General features: G+C 41.5%; 1 protein-coding gene across 1 annotated transcript in view; it reads left to right on the forward strand.

Moving 5' to 3' along the window:
- The first annotated feature begins 3,767 nt into the window (after window positions 1–3,767).
- The window catches only part of LOC121300247 (breakpoint cluster region protein-like), an 89,685-nt gene continuing 71,909 nt past the window's right edge, over window positions 3,768–21,543 (forward strand). The window contains exon 1 of the mRNA XM_041228745.1: window positions 3,768–6,052. Coding sequence (XP_041084679.1) covers window positions 4,540–6,052 — 1,513 coding nt within the window. The 5' untranslated portion in view covers window positions 3,768–4,539. The remainder of the gene's footprint in view (window positions 6,053–21,543) is intronic.

Raw genomic sequence — 21,543 nt, forward strand, 5'->3', positions numbered from 1 at the left:
TAATTGGATTAATTTAATATGGGGCTAAAATATTTTTGAAAACTTTTAAACTAAATCCTTACTGAGTAGTCATTGGTTTCTGAAACATTGGTAGGTAAGTCGCCACAGTATGCCCAGTGCGAAATGTAACTTTAAAGTGCGCAAATGTGAGTTTACAGTTCTAATGTTATATTATTAAATATTAATTTTAGGCTTTGTGTGTTGCGATGGGGTAAACCTTTTTTTTTTATTTTATTTTTTGTTTAAATCCTTCAACAAATCTGACTGCGCTTAATAAACAAGCCGATTCGGGGCACCGAGTGCGTGAGTTTTCTTCCCATATGCACTTTCTTGGAAGGTGAACGGGAGCGTAACGGCCGCCGGAGTCAAGACGGGGAAGCCGCAGCAGCTAGCCGACAACAGCTTCGATATGAGCCCCTACCTCATTCTGTCCGAGTCGGAGTGGAACAAACACAAGAACTTCGCCTGTGAAGTCACACACCAGACGCTGTCCACCCCCGCCAGCAAATCCTTCAACAAATCTGACTGCGCTTAATAAACAAGCCGATGCGGGGCTCCGAGTCGTGGTTTCGTTTGTTTAATTGCCATACTGTTTTTGTTTTGTTTGGCATTGGCGTTAATTTTATTTTAAGCGACGTTGCTAGTAATTGCTTAACCCTATTCAGTTTAACCGAATGTATTTCAAAGTCGGGCGATTCGTAGATTTCTTGAAGCTTCTGATCTGAGTATAATCAATGCCAAAAAAAAAAAAAAAAAAAAAAGATTTTAGATTTTAGATGAAACAAATAACACGTGTAATTCAAATATTAACTGTTTTTGTCAGATCCATTGAGACGAATTAAACGCTTTTGTTGCAAATGTTGAGTTTTGAATTGTTTTAACATGTTAACACTTTTTAAAGACATCGACAACTCCAAAACCTATACTACAGTATGTATATAACATTTTTTTTTTTTTTTTTTTTTATATATAGAGTTCAATATATTCTCCTGGACAACGATTTGGTGTCTGATGATATAGCTTTTCTTTAACCCAGGTCAGTTATTTTAAAATAAAATAGGTCAGACAGACAATCTGAGAGTACCTTCTGCTTCTCTTCACTGGATTAGCAGAGTTTCGCTCAATTCCCCAAAACTACACAAGGGGGCGCTGCATAAGCACTTTTTACTCTCCAACAAAATACTACTGTATAGAAACATTAAACCGGGCTAGGCGGCACAGTTGGGCTGGTTCACTGTAGCCCTGGTGGCCTGGGTTCGAGTCTGGCCCAAGTAAAATGAGTCTGGTGTTTCCAGAACATCACAAAACCGCCACACAGCCTGGCACTTTATCCAAGGTGACTTACAGGTGTTACAAGGCAGTATATGGTTACAATGCAAAAATCAATATTTAAATACAGTATAGTTTACAGTAAGTGCAAATTACACTACTAAAGTATAATATGAAATAAGATGCAACAAGTTAGGATTGCAACAATTTACATCTACAATGATCTAATTGTAGTGCAACAGCGCCAGGATAGTGCATCAGCTGAGGATGGAGAAACGTGGTGCTGAGGTCAAGAGATCTACAAGTGCAGTCTAAACAGATGAGTGTTGAGGAGGCGGTACCTTCCTGTAGCCAGTGCCGTCGCTCCTCACGTTTCATGAGCACTGTAGTAAAGGTACACTACAGGGTATACAGCATTCTCCCAAGTCCATGAGTGTTTTAGTTTTCCAGACTTTTCACTTTGACTCAGGTGGCAATGAAAGTCTTGGCTATTACACCTTTAAACCGGACAGCTTGTTAATGAAATACTGCAGTTCAATTCAAGTTTCCCGTGCTTTCTACAGCCAGGATCTCAACAAAGCAACGGCTTGTAAGCAATTATAGAGATGTGAAATGAACACAACCTTTTTTATTATTATTAATAATAATAATAATAATGTGCAAAAAAGATGCTAGCACTGTAATGTAACTTTTAGGACACATGAGGGCGCTCCTGTCATTTTGTAGGTTAATGTTGCGCTTTATAACAGAGGTGCATAGTTTGCTTGTACAGCATATAATTTACAAACTGAGCCCAGTCCTTGCTTGGATTAGTAGATTTCCCCTAGTCTATAGCATACTAGTTAATAGGTAACAGCCTCGCATGACTTTCTGGAATGAGGAAATCAAAGACTATGCCTAGCACTCAGCAGCATCCTAGACGTTTTCAAGGGAAAAATAAAATCTCACTGAGCAATACAACTATGAGTAACTCACAATGATAGCAAACGCAGTACAATCCATGGTAGGATTACAGAGATACAGTTAGGATACTGCTATTATAATTACTGTCTTATTAAAAAAAAAGAAAAACACTAATCAGAGCTGCTTTGGGCTTTTCAATTTCTTTGCTGGTCTGTTCAGAACTTTTAGGGAATTCCACATGGATGTGTAGCCTAATAGATACCCAGTGCTTGAATTTGCATACCTCTCATAGCCAGGTCCGTGCCTGCAGTGAGTCTGGCATGTTCTTTGGCCCTCTCCCGAAGCTGGTTTGTCACGCAGAACTCATGCAGTTTAATCCCTTCAACACTTCTCTGGAAATTGAACTCCTCGCCAGATTGGCACCATTTACAGCGTATGTGCATACATGCATACATGTGAATACTACGAGAGCCTGGTAAAGCATAGCCACATGTGATAAAAGCCTAAACATCACAAGAAATTACCATGCAAATGTTAGGTCACGCTATAGTTTCTGAGTGCCGTTTTTCACACAGTATCTTTTACACTGAATATGAGTATTTGGGATATATTTTTCAAAGCGTTACCCCACTCTTTAATTAGATTTATATATATATATATATATATATATATATATATATATATATATATATATATATATATATATATATATATACACACACACACACACACACACACACACACACACACACACACACACACACACACATTCCAGTCAGCTTTAAGAAAGCAGCAATTTCGCTCGAGGCGGTTCTGCGGGATTCGCAATGCACATTATGCGATGCTTTCTAAAGTCATTTTATAGGTGCGTGTGATGACAATTTCAGGGTCTAAAAATATATTCTCGTTTCTCTGGAATGAGAGAAGGATTTAAGAAACGAGTAGCAGAGGGGGTGGGTGCAGGGCTCGTTTGAGGTTATGAGGGTTTATGAAATGATATGCTTGGGTAACCACTAAGTTAGTGGTATTTATTTATTTATTTAATAATAATAATAATAATAATAATAATAATAATAATAATAATAATAATAATAACAACGAAGTAATTTATAGTGTCACTTTGTCCAGAAATGTGTGTATTTATAATGTAGTTTTGAATTTTTAGGAGCACCTGAATGTATGAATTGTATTTTGCATGATGATTTATTGTGTGTTTTGTATTCCAGGAGGCTGCTATTTGTCTTTGTATGGCTATGACTTTGTATCGTTACTTATATACTTTCTTGTTTGCTGTCATTATAATACTAAACATTGCGGGTTATATTGTTTAGCTTATAGTGCTACATTGTGTAAATATTTAATTAAACTCCGAGCTTTGTTTGTTGCGGTAATAATAACGACAATTCACTTATCCTACCTAATAATACTACTAATAATAAAAATGGATACAAATTTACAGAAAAAGCTGGCTAATCTTATCATTGGGGTTAAACGTGTTTTCAGAATAAAGGCACAGTATCGCTATGGGGAGACACTAAACAATTGTTGTACCCTGTCTCTTTAAAATGCAGAACCAACCTGTGTCAATCACGGACAGCCAAAACCCCGCCCTTTCCTGCAGCAGCTCCAGTTCCAGAGAGTGACATGGGGAGAACAGAAAGAAACAACGATAAGGAAACTGAGTAAATCTGGATTAAAAAAAAATAAAAAATGCGTGCGGATATTAACTGCAAAAACATGGGATAACAGGGCGCAAACAGCGACAAGACATCCGTGGTCACCCACAGGAACGGGAAAACAGAGGTATCGACTGGAAAATTGGATTGTTGAATTTTTTTTCCCCCATTTATATTGCCTGGGAATTTGGTACAATAGAGGTTAGAACAACTGGAAGCAAAAACATAACAAATTAAAAATATTTTCTCGTGGTGTATGGAGGACATGGCTGTGGCGCAAACTGCATGGAAAAAAAACTGTAAATCTTGCAAAAACATTTTCTGACTAAAGAGCGTTTTCTTTCTTTACCTTATTCTCTGTGGAATGATTGTGGATAACACATGACGGAAAGGAGAATGCGCCGTGGATTCGCATACTGCATGTTAACATGTACAATCAATAACTAGTGCGTGTTAGTCCGGCTACTAGCGAAAGAGATGCTGTGTGTGGAATTAGAAGCTAAATCACACAACACGCACTGAAACAGCCAAGGGGACCATTGTTGTATAAAAAACACCTTGCCAGGAGCGACAGGAGTATTACATAAAAAAAAAGAAAATATATTTTTATTATTTAATTTATTCATTGTGCAAGTTTCATTGATCTAGCACAACAAAATATACAAATAAATAAATAATAATAATAATCATCATGGTGGATCCAGTGGGTTTTGTTGAAGCTTGGAAGGCACAGTTTCCTGACTCAGAACCTCCCAAGATGGAGTTAAGATCTGTTGGGGATATTGAACAGGAGCTGGAACGCTGCAAAGCTTCAATTAGGAGGCTGGAGATGGAGGTGAACAAGGAGCGATTCCGAATGATTTACCTGCAGACTCTGCTTGCCAAAGAGAAAAAGAGTTATGACCGTCAGAGGTGGGGCTTCAGGAGAGTCTCTCAGCTGAATGAAGCAGGGGGGTCCGATCCACCTAACATCCTGGACCCCCAGCTGGAACAGCAAGGGGAGCTGGACAGGAGTAAACACTACCGGGGTGTGGAGGAGAAGCTGAAACCCAGGCCGCCCCCTGTCAGGAAATCATCTTCCCAGAGTGAGGGGTCTGAGCCCTCCCCTGCTATGGACCTACGCTATCAAGGGGAGTTGGTGGATATAGACAGGTGTAAATATTACAGTGAGGACAAGTTTGAACTCGATGGCACGTCCCCTTCTAAACAGAGAGGGCCAGTGTCTGCCCGCAGGGTGCCGGGGGTTTCCACCACCTCCGAAAAAGAACTGCCCTTAGACTCCTCGCCCAAAGAGAGCATGAGTGTGGCTGCCTTGAGGTCCAACTTCGAGAGGATTAAAAAAGCCAACTCTCATTCCTCCGGGGAAGGGAAAGGCGGAGGGGTGGGTGGGACGGAGAAACCCTTTTACGTCAACATGGAGTACCACCAGGAGAAAGGGCTGGTGAAAGTCAACGACAGGGACGTTTCAGACAAGATCAGCACGCTGGGCAGCCAGGCCATGCAGATGGAACGGAAGAGGTCTTTGCACTCCCTGCCGGGCAACTTGGCATCTGGGGTGGTGGAGTATCGCAAGCCAGTCTACAGGGGGAGGTCCACAGAGAGCAGCTCGGGCTACGACGCGGAGTGTGAGGACGCTGAACTCAACCCGCGCTTCCTGAAGGAGAACCTGATCCGCGCCAACGGGGGCAAGCAGGATCTGCAGCAACACTGGCAGCCATTGGACTGCCAGCCGTACACAAGCGTCTTCGTCGGGGGGGTAGTGGGGGACGGGGAAGGCAAAGGTGTCAACATGAGGGACCACAGTGGAGACCAGGATAAACACCTCACCTGGCCACGCAGGTCCTACTCTCCTCGCAGCTTCGAAGACGCAAGTGGAGGGTATACGCCAGACTGCAGCTCCAATGAGAACCTGACATCCAGCGAGGAGGACTTCTCCTCTGGCCAGTCCAGCCACATCTCCCCCAGCCCGACCACCTACCGCATCTTCCGAGAAAAGAGCCGCTCTCCATCCCAGAACTCCCAGCAGTCCTTTGACAGCAGCAGCCCGCCCACCCCCCAGTCCCAAAAGCGCCACAAACAGCACGTGGTGGTCTCCGAGGCCACCATAGTTGGGGTTCGGAAAACGGGGCAGATCTGGCCTAACGATGGCGACTCGACCCCTTCCAGCAGGGCCTCTCATGACAACAGTTTCCATGGAGACCTAGGTGAGTGCTCCCCCTCCGGCTGTGGTGGTGGTTGTTGTTTCTTTGGATTTGAGGTGGGATATGGGTGTGGGCCCCTTGCAGCAGCTGGATGTTGTTAATCAGTGAACCACTGCAACCCAAGAGTAAACAGAAAAAAGGGTTTAAATAAACAGAAACCTTTGGGTGCCATGTATCTTCAAAGCCTTCATGAGAATGGGATACACACAGTACAGCCCAGGTTTCCTTGACGGTAACCGTTCAGTGGTTGTTTGACTGGCCCTGGCAATAGTGGTATTGTTTTTTTTAAATCTTTATTTGATGCATTTGATCACAGTTTATTTAACTGAACTGATCAACTGTAAGTTCAATTTCAGGGAGGTTTGCTCTTCATCCTTCTAAGCGCACTGTAATGTAAAAAAAGCACCTGTTCTTAAACAGAACTGGTAGTAATTGAAGGAGCCCTATCAAAGCAAATGACGGTAAAACAGGAGAAAGCTTCACTGGATGAAACAGTATTGACAGTGTATGTTGCACACTGTAAGCATGTTTTTTTGCTGCTGTTGTAGTTGTTAAATCTGCGATTACAGTGAGCGCTCATGAAAAGCTTGCTTTGTTTAGCCATTTAGCTGCTGGCTGTTGAGACTCTGGTAACGTCTATGCAGAGTCTGTTTGTGTCAATGCCATTGTCTTCTCTGAGGTGTAATCAACTTAAACAGTTTGTGTAGCATGATGGTCTTGACCAAGTTCACACATTGGCTACCTGGGTTAGATTAGCTTGCTTGCTGGCATCAGAAAATCAAACTGTTTGGCATTCCACTGGCACATACATTCCACCCCAAGACCAACAGATAAGTTCTGTTCAACAAACAAAATCAATCATTTAAATAGAAGATATGTGGGACACCTAAAGAAATGCAGTAACCCTAATTGCAGAAAACTGTACTGTATATAATAACTGAACATGTGTAAAGTGTAGCAAGTCAGTTTTTTTTTTTAGGGGGGATGTTTCCAACTCAAGCGGGAATCGCTTTCTGTGCAACAAAACTACCTAGAAAAAAGTTAAAGTTATTCCAGACTTCAGGTGTTTCCCAAAGACCTTTAAAGAAGAAACAAAATACCTGGAGACAAGCCTGCATATTGAATCGGTTGGCTTTTACTTTCATTAACGAAGCACGATAAATCGTGTGAACGGTATTTAAGGAATAGTTCCCTCCAGTTTTATAAACACTGTAACTGAAGATGTGGAATGTCACAGTTTACCTGTGTGCTGCTTTGGTGTGAAACAACAGGGCTGAATACAGAGGGTTAACGAGATCACAGTTTACACTGCTCTCTTAACTGTAGGCAACCAGCCACTGACCCTAAAAAATGCAGTTTGACACACACAGGTAATAAATTACAATGACATCATATTTTAACCTGCTACAGTGTTAGTAAATGCCTATTCCAGAGCATTGTATCCTGTAAAAAATAAAGATGAATCTATTGATTTATTAACCCGTCAGTAACCATATGCTGTAGATCCAAACCTTAAGTGCCAAAGCATTTAATTAACAATGTGCTTTGACATAAATGGTCAATACTTATAATCACCTTCAGTGTGTCATACTGTAATACGAATTAAGTTGAGATGTCAGAGTAATGCAAAGAAACTCCCTTTCTTCAACAACACTAGATCCTAAAACGCACATGACATGCGCTCATGAAACTGAAATGAAGGCGCCGCTACAATCAGTTTCATTTCAGTTTTACACTGACGATCTCCGCATAATCACTGATAAATTGAAAATGCGACAGGGGGTGCCCTTTCTCTTGAGCGTGTCTCACTGTGCTTACTGATAGGAATATGTAGTGCATTGCACGCAGACCAAGGGACTGGCTGCTGGATGGATTGGTTGTCTAGGCATGGCCACCACGCAGTCCTGACATCCACACCTGTGATCACGTCCTCTGGCAGTTCATTAAAGAGACCGTCCATAATGCCAGCATGGACTAGGATCCCATGATGGAGAAGCACAATGCATTTCATAGGCTTATTACCAGGACTTGCAGCAGAATACGACCCCAAGAGGCTATTTCAGGAATCCAGAAAGCCATACCACTACTGCTCTGTGATTTATACCTGAACCCCTTTATGTTTACAGCTACTGCACACATTCAGGTGTACAATACACGTATGGCGTATTATTAGTATTGTAGGGATCAAGAGGTCTGCTTACAGCTGTGGATCTAAATACAGCCCCTGTGTCTTAAAGGGCCCTGCCAATGTGACCAGTAAAGTTGGGAGGTTCGCTGACCTGCAGGTGTGTCTTGCTATGCACAGACTATGCTGCCTAACCTCTGTGGTACAAAGTGGTTTCTCCCTGCCGGCTGCAGTTTATGAAGATAATTTAAACAGCTTGCTGAGTGGAGAGAACATTTCTCTAATGACAAGCATAGCCTCTGGCATGTTTTTTTTTCCTACTTGGGGAAAATTGCAAGCAGGGCTGGATTAAGGTCTACCAGTCAGGTGAACTTTTTTCCTTAACCTGCCTCTGGAAACAATACATTGCAGTATAGGGATGGAAATATCAAACTGCTACTGCACAGCAGAGGGAGGTATTCCAGTCTTCATTTGCACCTCAAGACAAACCCTCCCTGGGATGAAACATCTCGTTAACCAAGGTGTCGCAGAGGACAGCACACAGCAACACGTCAGTTAGGAACATTTGTATTATATTTATTCAAGTCAAAAAAACCTTGTCAACTAAAGCAGTAGTTTTCCACCCCTGCAATGGGAGACTGATCTTGGGTGTGATTCCAATCAAACCTCAATAAGACTTGGAAAATGCATTTTGATCTCTGGCTTTGTGAATCATCTAAATGTGACTTTTTTTTTTTTTTTTAATTTAGCACAGTTTCCAGTTGTTTTCCATATCTGTGCCCTTGGTGGAACACCCATATGTCAGCGCAACCTGTTTGTTTATTTTTATTTTTTTTACTGTAGCTTAGTCACTGAGCCTGCTGTTCTTACCTTGGAGCAGCTGTGTAGAAATGGACATGCTTAAATAGCAGTGTACAGTATGAGGCTCCTGCCAGCATTCTGACCTGTCAACATACCCTTTCCTGAATTCAAGGGCAGTGGAGAAAAGCACATTTCAGGTACTTCCGCTGCTCATTTGTTTTGAGGAGGATGTTCTGTATTAAGGTGTGTTGAAACAGGCCAGATTCCAAAACAGTCTTGCAGAAATTGTTTATGGCTTTGAAAAGCACTCTACAAACAGTTTCACGGACGGGTTGCTATTCTGAGAAGCTGGAATCTCAGCTACCAGCGACTGGTGTTTAAAGCTTGCTGCCCTGTTAGGCTTTTAGAATGTTTCTACAGATTTCCATTTTCGCTCAGTCATTGGGGTCTATTTGAGTCAAACAAACAGTGGCTGATTTAACTTCATTTTAATCCTCACAGTGTTTTCAGCAAGGGCTAATTCACTGAAGCATTAACATCACTGCATGCTATACAAATACAGTGGAATGAGGTAATGAAAATCAGGTTTGAAAGTTTTAGAGCGGCAGTATTTTGATCAGCCACCGTCTAGCTCACCACAATTGAGGCCATTGTGTTACATCAACTTTTTTTACTCCCTGTCTTTTTAAAGTTTAAGGTGACTGTTTCTAGATGGGAATAACTCAACAAATGTGCATCTGCTGCTGTCATTGCTACATGAAAAGCAGCCCTTGCAGTTAGCCTGTTCTGGTGGATAGATCACCTTCTGTAACTCCAGGAATGTGGATAAACCTTGAGCAAACAGGGAACTTTCCCTGCTCGTTTTGCATGCAATACAAAACTGGAAATTTAATAACAACTGATATCAACCAATCAATCTCGAGTCGAGAGGAGATAAATGCATCTGGGAGGAAAAGGTAGGGACGGACTTTGGAGATGTTTTTCGAAGATGGTAGAAGGAAGATTTGACCATGAAAGAGATGTGTGCGTCAAAGGAGAGGCTGCTGTCGAGAAGTACACCAAGGCTTTGTGCTGTGGGGGAAGGCAGCAGCAGACAGTTTCCGAGGTTCAGGGCAGCTATATTGAGACTCTTAAGCTGAGTTTTAGATCCTACTAGAAGGAGTTCAGATTTGCTAGTGTTCAGCTGAAGAAAATTACCAGACATCCAGGCTCTTCAAGGAGCTTCCAGGGTTTAGTTTTAAGTAAATCTGGGTGTCATCAGCATAGGAGTGAAACATGAGGCTGTGTTGGCGAATGAGGTGACCCAAGGAAAGCATGTAGATACTGAAGAGAAGGGACCCAAGAACAGACCCTTGGGGGATACCACATGTGACTGGCTTGGCCACACCACTGCACCAGCATAGAAAACAGACTGCATGTGTCCAGATAGGTAAGAGGGCATCCAGGAGAGACAGTCCAGCATACTTCTGAAGGCAGTCAAGAAGAATGCCGTGATCTGTGGTGTCAAAAGCGGCTGTTAGGTCAAGGAGGACAAGCACAAAGGGAGCAGATCATTCACAATCTGGAGCAGAGCAGTTTCACTATTGTGATGCGGCCGGAGGCCAGACTGTAGAGATTCAAGCAGAATGTTATCCGTGAGATGGTTCATCAGCTGACTGGCTACAGTCCTTTCGAGAGTTTTGGAGAGAATCTCCAGCTTTAGCTTATGCTCTTCCTATTTGGCCTGGTGCTTACAGTCTCTAGGTACAGTAAAGTTGCCCTTTGCAGTTCTGTGCGGTCAGTGTGTACCTGTCCAGTTTGTTTTTCAGTGGTCAGTTCAGGCTTTTTGTGAAAGCAGCGACACAGCAGCCTATTGTCACAGAACCTACAATAAACGGTGTACAAGCTGTTGTACACAATTTGCAGCTGTTTGTAGGCTAGCTAAGGTGTACAAACCAGTCGGCCCGCGGACTCTCTTTGTTTAAGCCTTAGCTGTTCTGCAGTGATTTCTGTGCAGATATATACTGTGTTTAACCACAATAACAATAGCTGGATTGAGACCAAGTCCCCATGTGTTCAGAGAGAGAGGAGAGCTGTGGCTGCCTTGGATTAAACCACAGAGGGAGTGAAGCAGTCAGACTCAATCTATTCATTAAACAAGGGCAAGATCAAGTGGAAGATACACTGAGTGGCTTTAACAGCTGAGTTCAAAGGATCCGAGTTCTTGTAACATCTTGAACCGAGTTGATGTTTGTTAGTTATGTTTTATATATCAAGTGCTGGGCTTTAGGTGGGCGGTTTTAATGAAACATGAGCTGTTGCTGTGCATAATGCTTAATCCATAATGCTTAATATGTCTTTGTGCTTAACATGGAGAGCATGACATATAATGTAATTAGCACAATTACAGTTAGTTTGGTGTGGCTTTTATTTATTGAGGAAAACCGAAGTAACACACACACACACAGTTACACACAATATGGTTCCTATGTCTTGCCATGTGAGTCATTCCAGGTTTCATTATGAGCTAATTGGGTCTGTGTAGTAAATGCATTATATGGCTCAAACTAAGCTCTTGTTCTCATCCCTGTAAATCTGTTTAATATATTTCACATGCAGATACATTTTCAGGGACATTGCTTTTTAAACACAACAAGTAAAAGTTGTTCACTGGCCTGAAAAGAGAGAAAATGGCATGATGCTGTTTGTGTGGGTCTTCCACAGTACATATTGTTTTTATCTGTGGTTTTGATCCAGAGTGTTTCTGTGCTATTGCTGGCTGAGAGCGTTTCCAATTCCACGCCATTTAACTACAACCAAATTTGAGTCACAACCAATGTGGCAACAGTATGTTAAACTGAAAAGGGAATATTGGAGCTGATGAAACAGTGTCTTCTTTTTTTTTTGGACAAAGTAACGCCCACTGGGAAATCCATACCACCAAACTCAGTTCACTTGCGACCAAATTGACTTGACTGAGGTGTTCTCTTGCCGGAATAGCGTAGGAGATGCAGTGTAACTGCAGAGTGGAAGAGAGGAGAATGTAGGCAGGCATCCAGCAGGGTCTTTTTATTGCCAAATTGAGTGCCTTGATGTGTGTTCTGCGGTGTAGTCTTCCTGTGCCTGGCTCTGTTTTATGGCATCAACAATGGATTAACGTGGCTTCCAAAGGAAGTGTTGCAGACCGTTTGATCTTCACAGTGTAGTAGGAGCTGCCTGTCCGGCTGACACTGTGTCCCATTCAAGCTTGGCTTGTAATGCACTTCTGTCTAATAGAGCTTCAGCTGTGCATTGAATCTAACTGGCTCGTTATTCCTCCTTCCTCCAAATTGTTCTCGTTAAAGGGGTAGTAGCAAACATTATAATTTTTACCTGTCATTTGCTGTGCTGTACTATGGAATTTAATCAAAGTTGAATACTGTGGAATTAAGTCAAAGTTTAGTACTACTGAATTAAATCATGGCTATACTTTATAATGGCTGTGGCAGTGCCATCACTTTGATTTTAATCCAGGCCGAGTTTAAAAAGGTCTCTTTGCTTGCCTTATTTGAAAGTGTGTTTCACCTACAGTACTGGGTTATTACCCAGCTGCTGTGTCTTCAGAGACATTAGAAGCTCGGGTTGGTTCATATTTGAACCAGGTTTGGGACAAGCAGATTTGTAAACCCAATTTTCCGTGTTTTACTTTATTTTTCCAGGTATAAGAAGGGATGGTTTCCTTCCTTTTTACTCCAGCTGCTTAATGTTTAGCTCAGGCGTGCAACCAGTTTGAATGTTAGCACCTTTTTCTCCTGTTTGCTGTCGCTGGAAAAAAAAAAAAAGATCAAAGCCTTAGGAAGCAATAGTAAATCCTGAAGATTGAAACATTAGAAGAAGAAACAACATCAGAGAGATTGCGGCAGTAAAAAATAAAATCAACACCAAATGTCAGCAATGCCTGGTAGGCACAGCTGGGCCACGTTAGCCGATGCTTGTTAAGATCGCGTGGCCTGTTCTGCCTGCTCTCTGGCTCACACTAAATTTCCCTTCCCTCTGATGGTTTTGTTTCGGAAACTCACCCCCTTTTGTTGTGTAATGGGACTGTTAGTGCAGGCATTGAAAATGAAGATGAGATAGAGCTGACGTCAAAGTGGCAAGTGTTTGTACGATAATAACCTGAAAACATCTATCAGCAACCTTTGTGTGTTATAATGAGTCCCCTTGGAACAAGGCTGTGGCAGGTATAAATGAGATAAATAAGAACCACTGTCATAGAAAGTGTTTAAAAATATAGCGCAGCAGTAAATCCAAACATTCTCATGTACAGTATGATATATGATAGCAATAATCTTAAATATTCTTTGCAGTTTGTAAATTACACAGGTATCACATGAGGTACTAAAAATACAATGGAAATACGGAAATTAGTATTATATTGATGCATTTGTTTGTTGTAACCCAGTACAGGATTAAAGGTGTTTGGTCTGGGTTGCAACAGAGTACAAAGGGTTAATAGCAGTTTAACGGTAAAATTACATTTGCACTTTATTCAAGAGCCCACGTTGCCTGTCTTTACTGCTTCAGGAGTGATCCCGTGGTCAAACATGGATTATCTGTCTGTTTTGCACCTCCATTGTTTTGTGTTTGAAGGTGTCTCTGTGTTACCCTGGACCTTATCTTATCTTGTGGGTCATCTTCATTGTCCTCAGAAGATTTAACTATTGAAAAAGTTTCTTTAAGCAATGTTTTGAAAGCCCCTGATGGAAGTGACATTATCGCTGTCGACCTTCGGGAGCGCTCAACTAGATGGAACATGCCTTATTAACAAGCCTGTAGTACATATGTTGTAAAGTGCCATCCAGCTATTAAAATGCACTTAAACCATGTTCACACTGCCTAAATAATGCATGATCAAAAAAGAAGAGCTCCATTCACATGATGCAGTTAGTGTGAATAGAGTATGTTTGTGCGTGCTTTGCACTGTGTTTTTGTTGCTTGTACAATTGGTTTGCCCTTGTGTGACCCCACAGTTCCAGAGCATTAGTGGTGTTTTCTAAACGTTGTGGATGTGCTTCGAGAGCCATGCTATTTGTCTGTACGCAAGGGTTTATGTACCATTTTATTGTACTGTATAATTGCTTCTAGTTTTACTGTTGCTTTAGAATGCTCTCACTATCTTCACAGTATAATGCTTTCATAATGCTGTACATCTTGGCAAATAATCAATGCATTTCTTATCTAATATCAGGAGAGTATAATGGCAGAAAGATCTGAACAGTCTCCTAAATCTTCTTGCAACAAACAAAAGACCAGGCTGACGTATACATTTGCGACCAATGCCAATACTAAAATGTAGTTTTGTTTATTTAAAGGTAAAATGCAATTGAAAGGCTTAGAGAAGCCACCTGAATGCAGTTTTGTAATCCAAGTTAATGAGTCACGGCGTGACAGACTATATTTGTGCAGTGAGGTCACCAGCCCACAGCCCTAGCATTGCAACACCTTCCCAGAACAAGCACCCCTGTGGGTTTTGCTGAAGCATGTATTGCGTTATTAGTTGGTTTCAGATCAATGTTCTTGCCTATTACAGTACAACACTAGCAATATCCCGATCCTCTTCTGTTGATATTTCTTTGCTTGTATTTTATACATCGATATGAAATATACAGTACAGATATCTTATCAGACCCCTGATATTCCTCTCTGGCTATTTCTTTCTTTTTTTCTTTTAATTTAGTGGTCACCAATTATTTTTATTGTTTTCTCCCCAATTAAGTAATGTCCAATTATTTTTAGGCTCAGCTCACCGTTACCACCCCTGTGCTGACTCGGGAGGGGCGAAAACAAACACGCTGTCCTCATTTCATTGGAATTACCACACCTTCACCTACAACACTAGTATAGCATGCGCACATCCTGTCATAAGGACTTGACATGCATATACCCTAACATGTCATTACATTTCTGTTGCAATTGAACAGCAATGGATTAATAATTAATGCAGCATTATAGTAACTGTTATGGCAACACAGGCCTGGATTTGAACATCTACGCTTGACTGCCTCAACATACAGTACCAGCAAATCTGCTTGGCAAGGTAACTACCCGAAGGTGGTGTGAGAGGGTGAAAGTGAATTTTAAACAGTTCCACATGTGTGCACTGTGCTGACTGCAGCTGCTGTGGTGTATAGTACACAATACTGACTGGGCAACAGTAATGTTGGTTTCATCTGTCTTTTCCATTCCGTGTTGTAAACCTTGCTTCTGACTTTTCTTGTAAGTGACACGTCACCTTGCTACACTAACCCAGATCAGATGAACTACCCCACATTTTGCATTTCCTTCTCGCCAGTCCTGCCTGACAGACTGTTGGGTTGAATTGACTGTATGGGGTTTGGAGCTGTATTTTAATACCATTAGAATGTAACATTTGAATATAGAACTAAAATATCAATACTATGGCCGAATGTAACATTTACTAAGGAAGTTGTTTCACCTTTAATGGAACTGCCACGGGGTATATTTACAGAAATGATCTGTTGCCACATTCTTATTTTTTTCCATGTGTATCGAATCATATACATTTTTTAATGTGCCAACTTTAAACAATATATTTTTAATTTGTATCGCATCTCATAAACAATAAACAGAAGATGTTTAAAAGTATGTATTTTATAGAAATATACCCTGTGGTAGTTCCATTAAATATAAAACAGTTTCCCTAGTAAATGTTTCATTTTGTCCTTTGTTGAGAAATGGTTTGGTAACCCCCCTCCACTCCTGTGAGTAGGAAGCTGACAGAGTCTCTTCTTTTGGTTGAACCACTTGGGTGAGTGAGGTAGGGAGCAGCCTGGGGATTTTCAAGGACTTTCCCAAGGTTTTTTCCCATGCTTTCCCCCCTTGGTTATTCTGTGCATTTAACATAGTTTGCCCTGGTTTGCCATGTTTATTAATGTGCTTTACCATATCTCGCTATTCTTTACAATACCTACCTGCACATTACCATGCTTCCACTATGCTTTTTTTACACTTTGCTAAGCTCTGTTGTAAATTGTTATAAGGGAAAACAGACAGTGTACAGTACTTTGTGACAGCATTGTGTAAGATCTCACTTTTCTGGGTCCTCACTCAAATATTTGGAGACTTATTGACTGATCATCTCTCTCTGTCTGTCACTCTCAGGGCAAACACGATAACCGCTTGGCTCAATCTTCTCTAAACTTTTATCATGAACTTCTAGACTCTTTTTATCTTGCATTTGGATGTAATCTGATAAGCCGTCGATGTTTATACATGTTTCACTGACGATTGTGACTTTCTCTTTAGTTAGTAGTATAATACAGTTATCGTTAATACTTTTTACTGCACTGAAGAATTATTTGTAATATCTTGCGTCGGCATACAGAAAGGTTGTCCACATTTCTCCCGTCAGTCACATACCAATATTGCTTTGTGGTTAAAGCCTGTGTAAGCACAACACTGGCAGGTGATAAACATGCTCACCACCCTCCAGCAACAAAGCGAAGCAGAGGGGGCTGGGGGGAGGGGGGGCTGTCACTGACTGTCTCCTTGGTGTGAAGGCTGCTAAATCAACCGTGGAATCTGAAGCAGTGGGTGATGCATAATCCATTGACTACTCACTGTACATAAGCAGAATAAATTGATTTTACTGTAAAACAAAATATCCTTGAGCTTCGAAACAGGGGTTGAGGATAAATGCCTGTTTACTCTTTCACTGTGTATGTACCTTGTGGACTGCTGAGCAAATTGTGGCACAAAGGTATCTTAACAAATCTATGCCATCCATATCTTTAAAAATACAATAGTTGAATGCATACACACAGTGTGTGTGTATATATACACACACACACACATTATTAGAACACCCCATTGCTTCTGTTTTTTTGATTTGTACTGCTTATGAAACTAAAAATCTTTGAAAATGGTCAAAATAGCCACATAAGTGATAGTCTAGTTTAAGTGATGACTTTTAATTTAAGAAACACATAGCCACAAATGGTCAAATGCATGAGCCTTTTTAGAAGTTGTTTAAGAGGCCTAATTAAAGCACAGAGTGGTTTAACATTTTCACACAGGAGTGCCTATTGTTTCTATTTCACTGATTACTGACTGAAAATTGAAATGCTCACACCCAGAGGTTTTCATGCAGGCAGGTATATAAAGGATGTAAAAGACAAATCTGATAAATTTGCACTGTATGCTGCATATGGCTTCAGCTCCCTTGTACGAACAACTAGGCTGTAATGCTTCAGTGCTTTAGTTTTTAAAACGCTGCAGTGTGATTCTGGAAATGAGCTAGTAGATTTCTTCCGTTCTGGTAGCCCCAGCAGGCTCCCACAGGAATTGTGTTGGTTAGCCACGCTGTATTTGTGGGTGTAATCCAGCATGTTGTGTCTTCAGAAGACAGGGCCACTAGGCCCTCGACCCTGACTGTACTGCAGATGATCATTAGCTATAAAGGAAGGCCTAAGTTGCTGGATTATTTTATTTCTTTTTCCATGAGTGAACGCCCTGGTGTTTTATACTGATGCAGGAAACATCTGCTTTATACAGTTTATAGTTTTCAAATTGGCTTATGATGTAGCAATGTCTTTTGTGGAAATGCACTTGTTTTTAATGCTGATATTGGACACTAACCCCTGTTTGTGTTTGACTCAGTTGAACAGTACGTTGCCACAAGCAAAAAGGCAGCAAGTGAAGCAGGTTGCTGTACTGACCTGTAATGGAAAGTTGAGACACACAGCCTTAAATCTTGGTCACAGCTTCCTTACAGCCCTTATACAAGTTTACCGCAGTAAAAGCATAGCAACGTGTAATACGGTGAAAGCATGGCGAAGCATTGTAAAGAATAACAAGGCATGGTAAAGCAGATGAATAAGCATGGCACACCAGGATAAACTATGGTTACCATGTAAACTATAGTGTAACCATGGAGAAACTGCAAAAATACGTACACTTTTATAAGGGAGACGGGGAGGCTTGGGTGAAATGTTGTTTTGAAGCCAGCTTGTGCCTCGCTCCCAGTCCCCAGCTATTACTGCTAAGCTGCACTTGTGTAGACACGGGCTGCCGTAAACCCAAGATTAAAGCACACAAACTAAACTTAATCCCCTTTTTCCTGTATAAACAACAGACTTCAGTGTGAGCCAGCAGGCTTAGCGTTAAACATGCTTTCCCAATAGTTTCTGTAACGCTCTCTCCTCTTATGTTCTTAATTTAGAAAATTGACATTTGGGAGGGACTTTTTTTTTCTTTGCCAAATAATTAAAACATTGGCCCCGGCTTCCTTGAATGAATTAAGAGGTAGTAAGCATTGAGCAGTAGCCACACATGAATCAGGCACATGGTGACCCTGCACCGTACTGACTGTCAGTGTCCTGGTAGTTGTTGGCATCTGTCTGTTTTGGATTTCCCTAGTTCCCTTTTCATTTAATGTACCTGCTGGGTTACTTCAGCACCAGCTGACTCGTGCCTTTTCCAAGCTGCTATGGGTGTACAAACACACACACACACACAGGAGCCTCAGTCAACCCAACACTGGCCTCCCTCCCTTCAGGTCTGTGTCAGGTTGGAGTTCAGATTCCCTTTCCCATTCCTTATATTCCAGACTAGGATCTCCAGCCCTCTGCTCCCAGGCTGTTGTCTGAGTCTGCCTCCCTGGACTCAATAACCGAGCATCCGGAGGAGACACACAGCACTCAGGTTGGGCTTTTACAATGAGGAGGAAGGACCCATGCCTGGAGGGAGGTACTGACCTGCGGAATTGTTTTTCAGCTTTGTGATGAGGAAATTAAATATAACACACTCAGTAATGTGTGGCATGTGAGGGGAGCCTTGGGTTTTGTGGATGTTGTGGTTGATACCACAGGGACAGTTTACCAAAATACATAAAAAAAGATAACTACACTCTTCCATAGTTCTACAACCTTTTGCCATCTCAAAAGTAGAAGCACTAACTTCATAAAGAGATGTGTGCCCAGTCCTGTGAAGCTTTAGCCTTGACTACATGTGTTGGCAGTCCTTCTATGGCCATGCGGTTGTTGCTGTTTTGTATTCTGTGCTGTAGCTATAGTGGTGCAATAATCGCCATGTACTGTATTTCATTCAAGAACAAGAGAGTAATTGGATAGTAATGAAACTGAATTGGAGCTCAGTTGTTAAAAGCAATTTTAAGATAGCATGCTTACATACAGTTATACTGAGTATACATTACAGTACACTGAACCTGAAACATGAAACAAAGGACAGACAAGGCACTTTTTATATATTCAGTAGTCTGAACAAATCGGTAATCTAAACAGGGTCCAATTCCAACTGCTGTAAATGAAAGAATACAGCATAGACGCAAGCAATTTTTATAAAAAAAGTCTTACTAGAAGCAATGGAGGTGGGATAGCAAGAAAATGAGCGGATCGATGAAAAACCTTCAAGGTTAAAAATACATGGGCTGCGGTCTGCTTATTGCTGTTTAAAAGACTGGATGTAAACAACACACCCCATGAAAATGTGAAGAAGCTGAATGATACTGGAAAAGACATCCTGGTCGGATCACATTTCTGTTGGGTTTCGCACTTTTCAATAAGGGAATAAAACACGTCATGGCATTGTCCTGCTGAACTGAACCCATGCTGTTTGTTCAATTCCAGTACACTGTGTGTGCTTATTTATTTTAAGGATGATTGCCGCAACACCCTTTCCATTGTTTAATGTAGTGATTTACCAAAATACCCACCTCAATATGACATGCAGTGTGCTTGGCTGTGAATAGTACCCTGATAAGGTAGCGCTGAACTTATGTCAGAATAGCAATCTGTAAACGTATTAGAACAAATGACTAATGCAATCTCCTGATGACTAATGGACTTCCCCTTATTGCAGATTGCTGTACTTTGTGCTGTCATCAGACACCCCCTTCTTGATACTGTTAATCTTACAACAAGATATACTGGCTGCCATGGAGAGCCAGACTGAGCCACAGAGTGGAGTGGAGTAGAATGTTGAGCAGTACCCTGCTATTGTACTGAAACTGTAGCGAGTGGTATCCTGTAATAAAGGCAGGACTCTGGATTGAGGGTTAAATTAGGTAGTTTTAGCAGCAGGCACTCAAACTTGCTCCCTTCTTGAAGCTTTCTGGCCACACTGAGAACTAAACAGCTGACCACCTGCTACAGCAGCAGGGGCTGTAAATAGTGTACAGTCTTGGATATGTATGTACGGTATCAAACAGTATGAGCCACTTCACCTTTAAAGTAGCACAGTCATTCCCCAAGTCTTAGCTGGTTTGCACTGACAATAGTTACATACAGGTAGGTCACACATCTTCCTTGGTCATTTCCCCACCCCTTTATCAACTTTATTCCTGACATTAACCAATCAGAAAGTGCATGGAGAGACTGTGAGCCAGAGTGAAGTAGTGTAGAATTTTGAACAGAATTGGAAAATCGCTGGTGACTACCAGTCCACCTTAAAAGAGCAAAACACATGCCCCTGCCTGTCTTGAAAGAGCCGGTTCCAACAGGATGTGAGTGGGAAATGAGAACTGCGCAGTGCAGAGTGTGTTGTTTTCTGACAGAACAATGTTTTGGTCAAATAAATCAGTGCAAATACACATCTTTATAAAATAGAGACATTTGCAACGTTTTTGTAAAACTAACTAAAATAAAATAGACTGCCATCAATCTTAAATAAAGTATTTCCTTGCAGGATACTGTACATAAATAGGAATTTTTAAAAAAGGACTTTTGTCAAATAAAGTAAAATAAACAAATTAAGTTAGAAGTGGTTCAGCCTCACAGGTTAGTGCAGCACACCCCACTGTGTGTTCAAGCCACTGAACACTCACAGACTGAAGGGTACTGGCAGAGTTTGCCTACCTGCTTGCCTGCCTGCCTGCGGGCCTGCCTGCTGAATGGGGCTCTGTGTGAGAGGGGAGGGGAGCTATTTGTGCTGGCAGGGCAAGTGTTTATGGAATGTCTCAGCTGTGTGACTGAAGCAATGAAACACTGCTAATGAATTATAAAGTAATCCTTTATTAACTCACCCCTGTGCAAAGGCCTGACCTTTAGGGATTCCTGGTTTAATTTTTTAGCATTGGTTTGGATTTACAGGTCCAAGGAGTCGCGGTAGCAGGGCTGTTCAGGGTCTGTAGTGGCCTCTCACCCTCTCCTACTTACTCTCCAAAATATTACCACCAGGGCACTGCAAAACCTATTACCAGCTCATTCAACCAAACCAAAAATTTTGGCTGAGAGCCTACTACAATTACTCTTATAGCATAAGAGGTGGGGTGAATCACAAGACACTATATTTAGCCTCTATAGACTGAGACAGGGTCACATTTACCTGTTTATTTTAGTTTGATTATCAAACTTTGTTTTATAGAGACAAGTGAAATTGAATAAAAAGTGTAAGACAAGCAGTTACCAACACATTGTCTGTAGTTGATTCTTCTTGGAACATTATTGTTCCACTGGCTTCAGGAAAGACTCCTCAAAGCTGATTGCGGGGGTGTGAGGTGGGGAAGCATGTCCGTGTTGCGGAGGCTCCAGTGCACTGACTGGTCATCTAGGAAAGTGACAGTCGACCTCAG

This window comes from Polyodon spathula, chromosome 25 (assembly GCF_017654505.1).
Source record: "Polyodon spathula isolate WHYD16114869_AA chromosome 25, ASM1765450v1, whole genome shotgun sequence".
NCBI lineage: Eukaryota > Metazoa > Chordata > Actinopteri > Acipenseriformes > Polyodontidae > Polyodon > Polyodon spathula.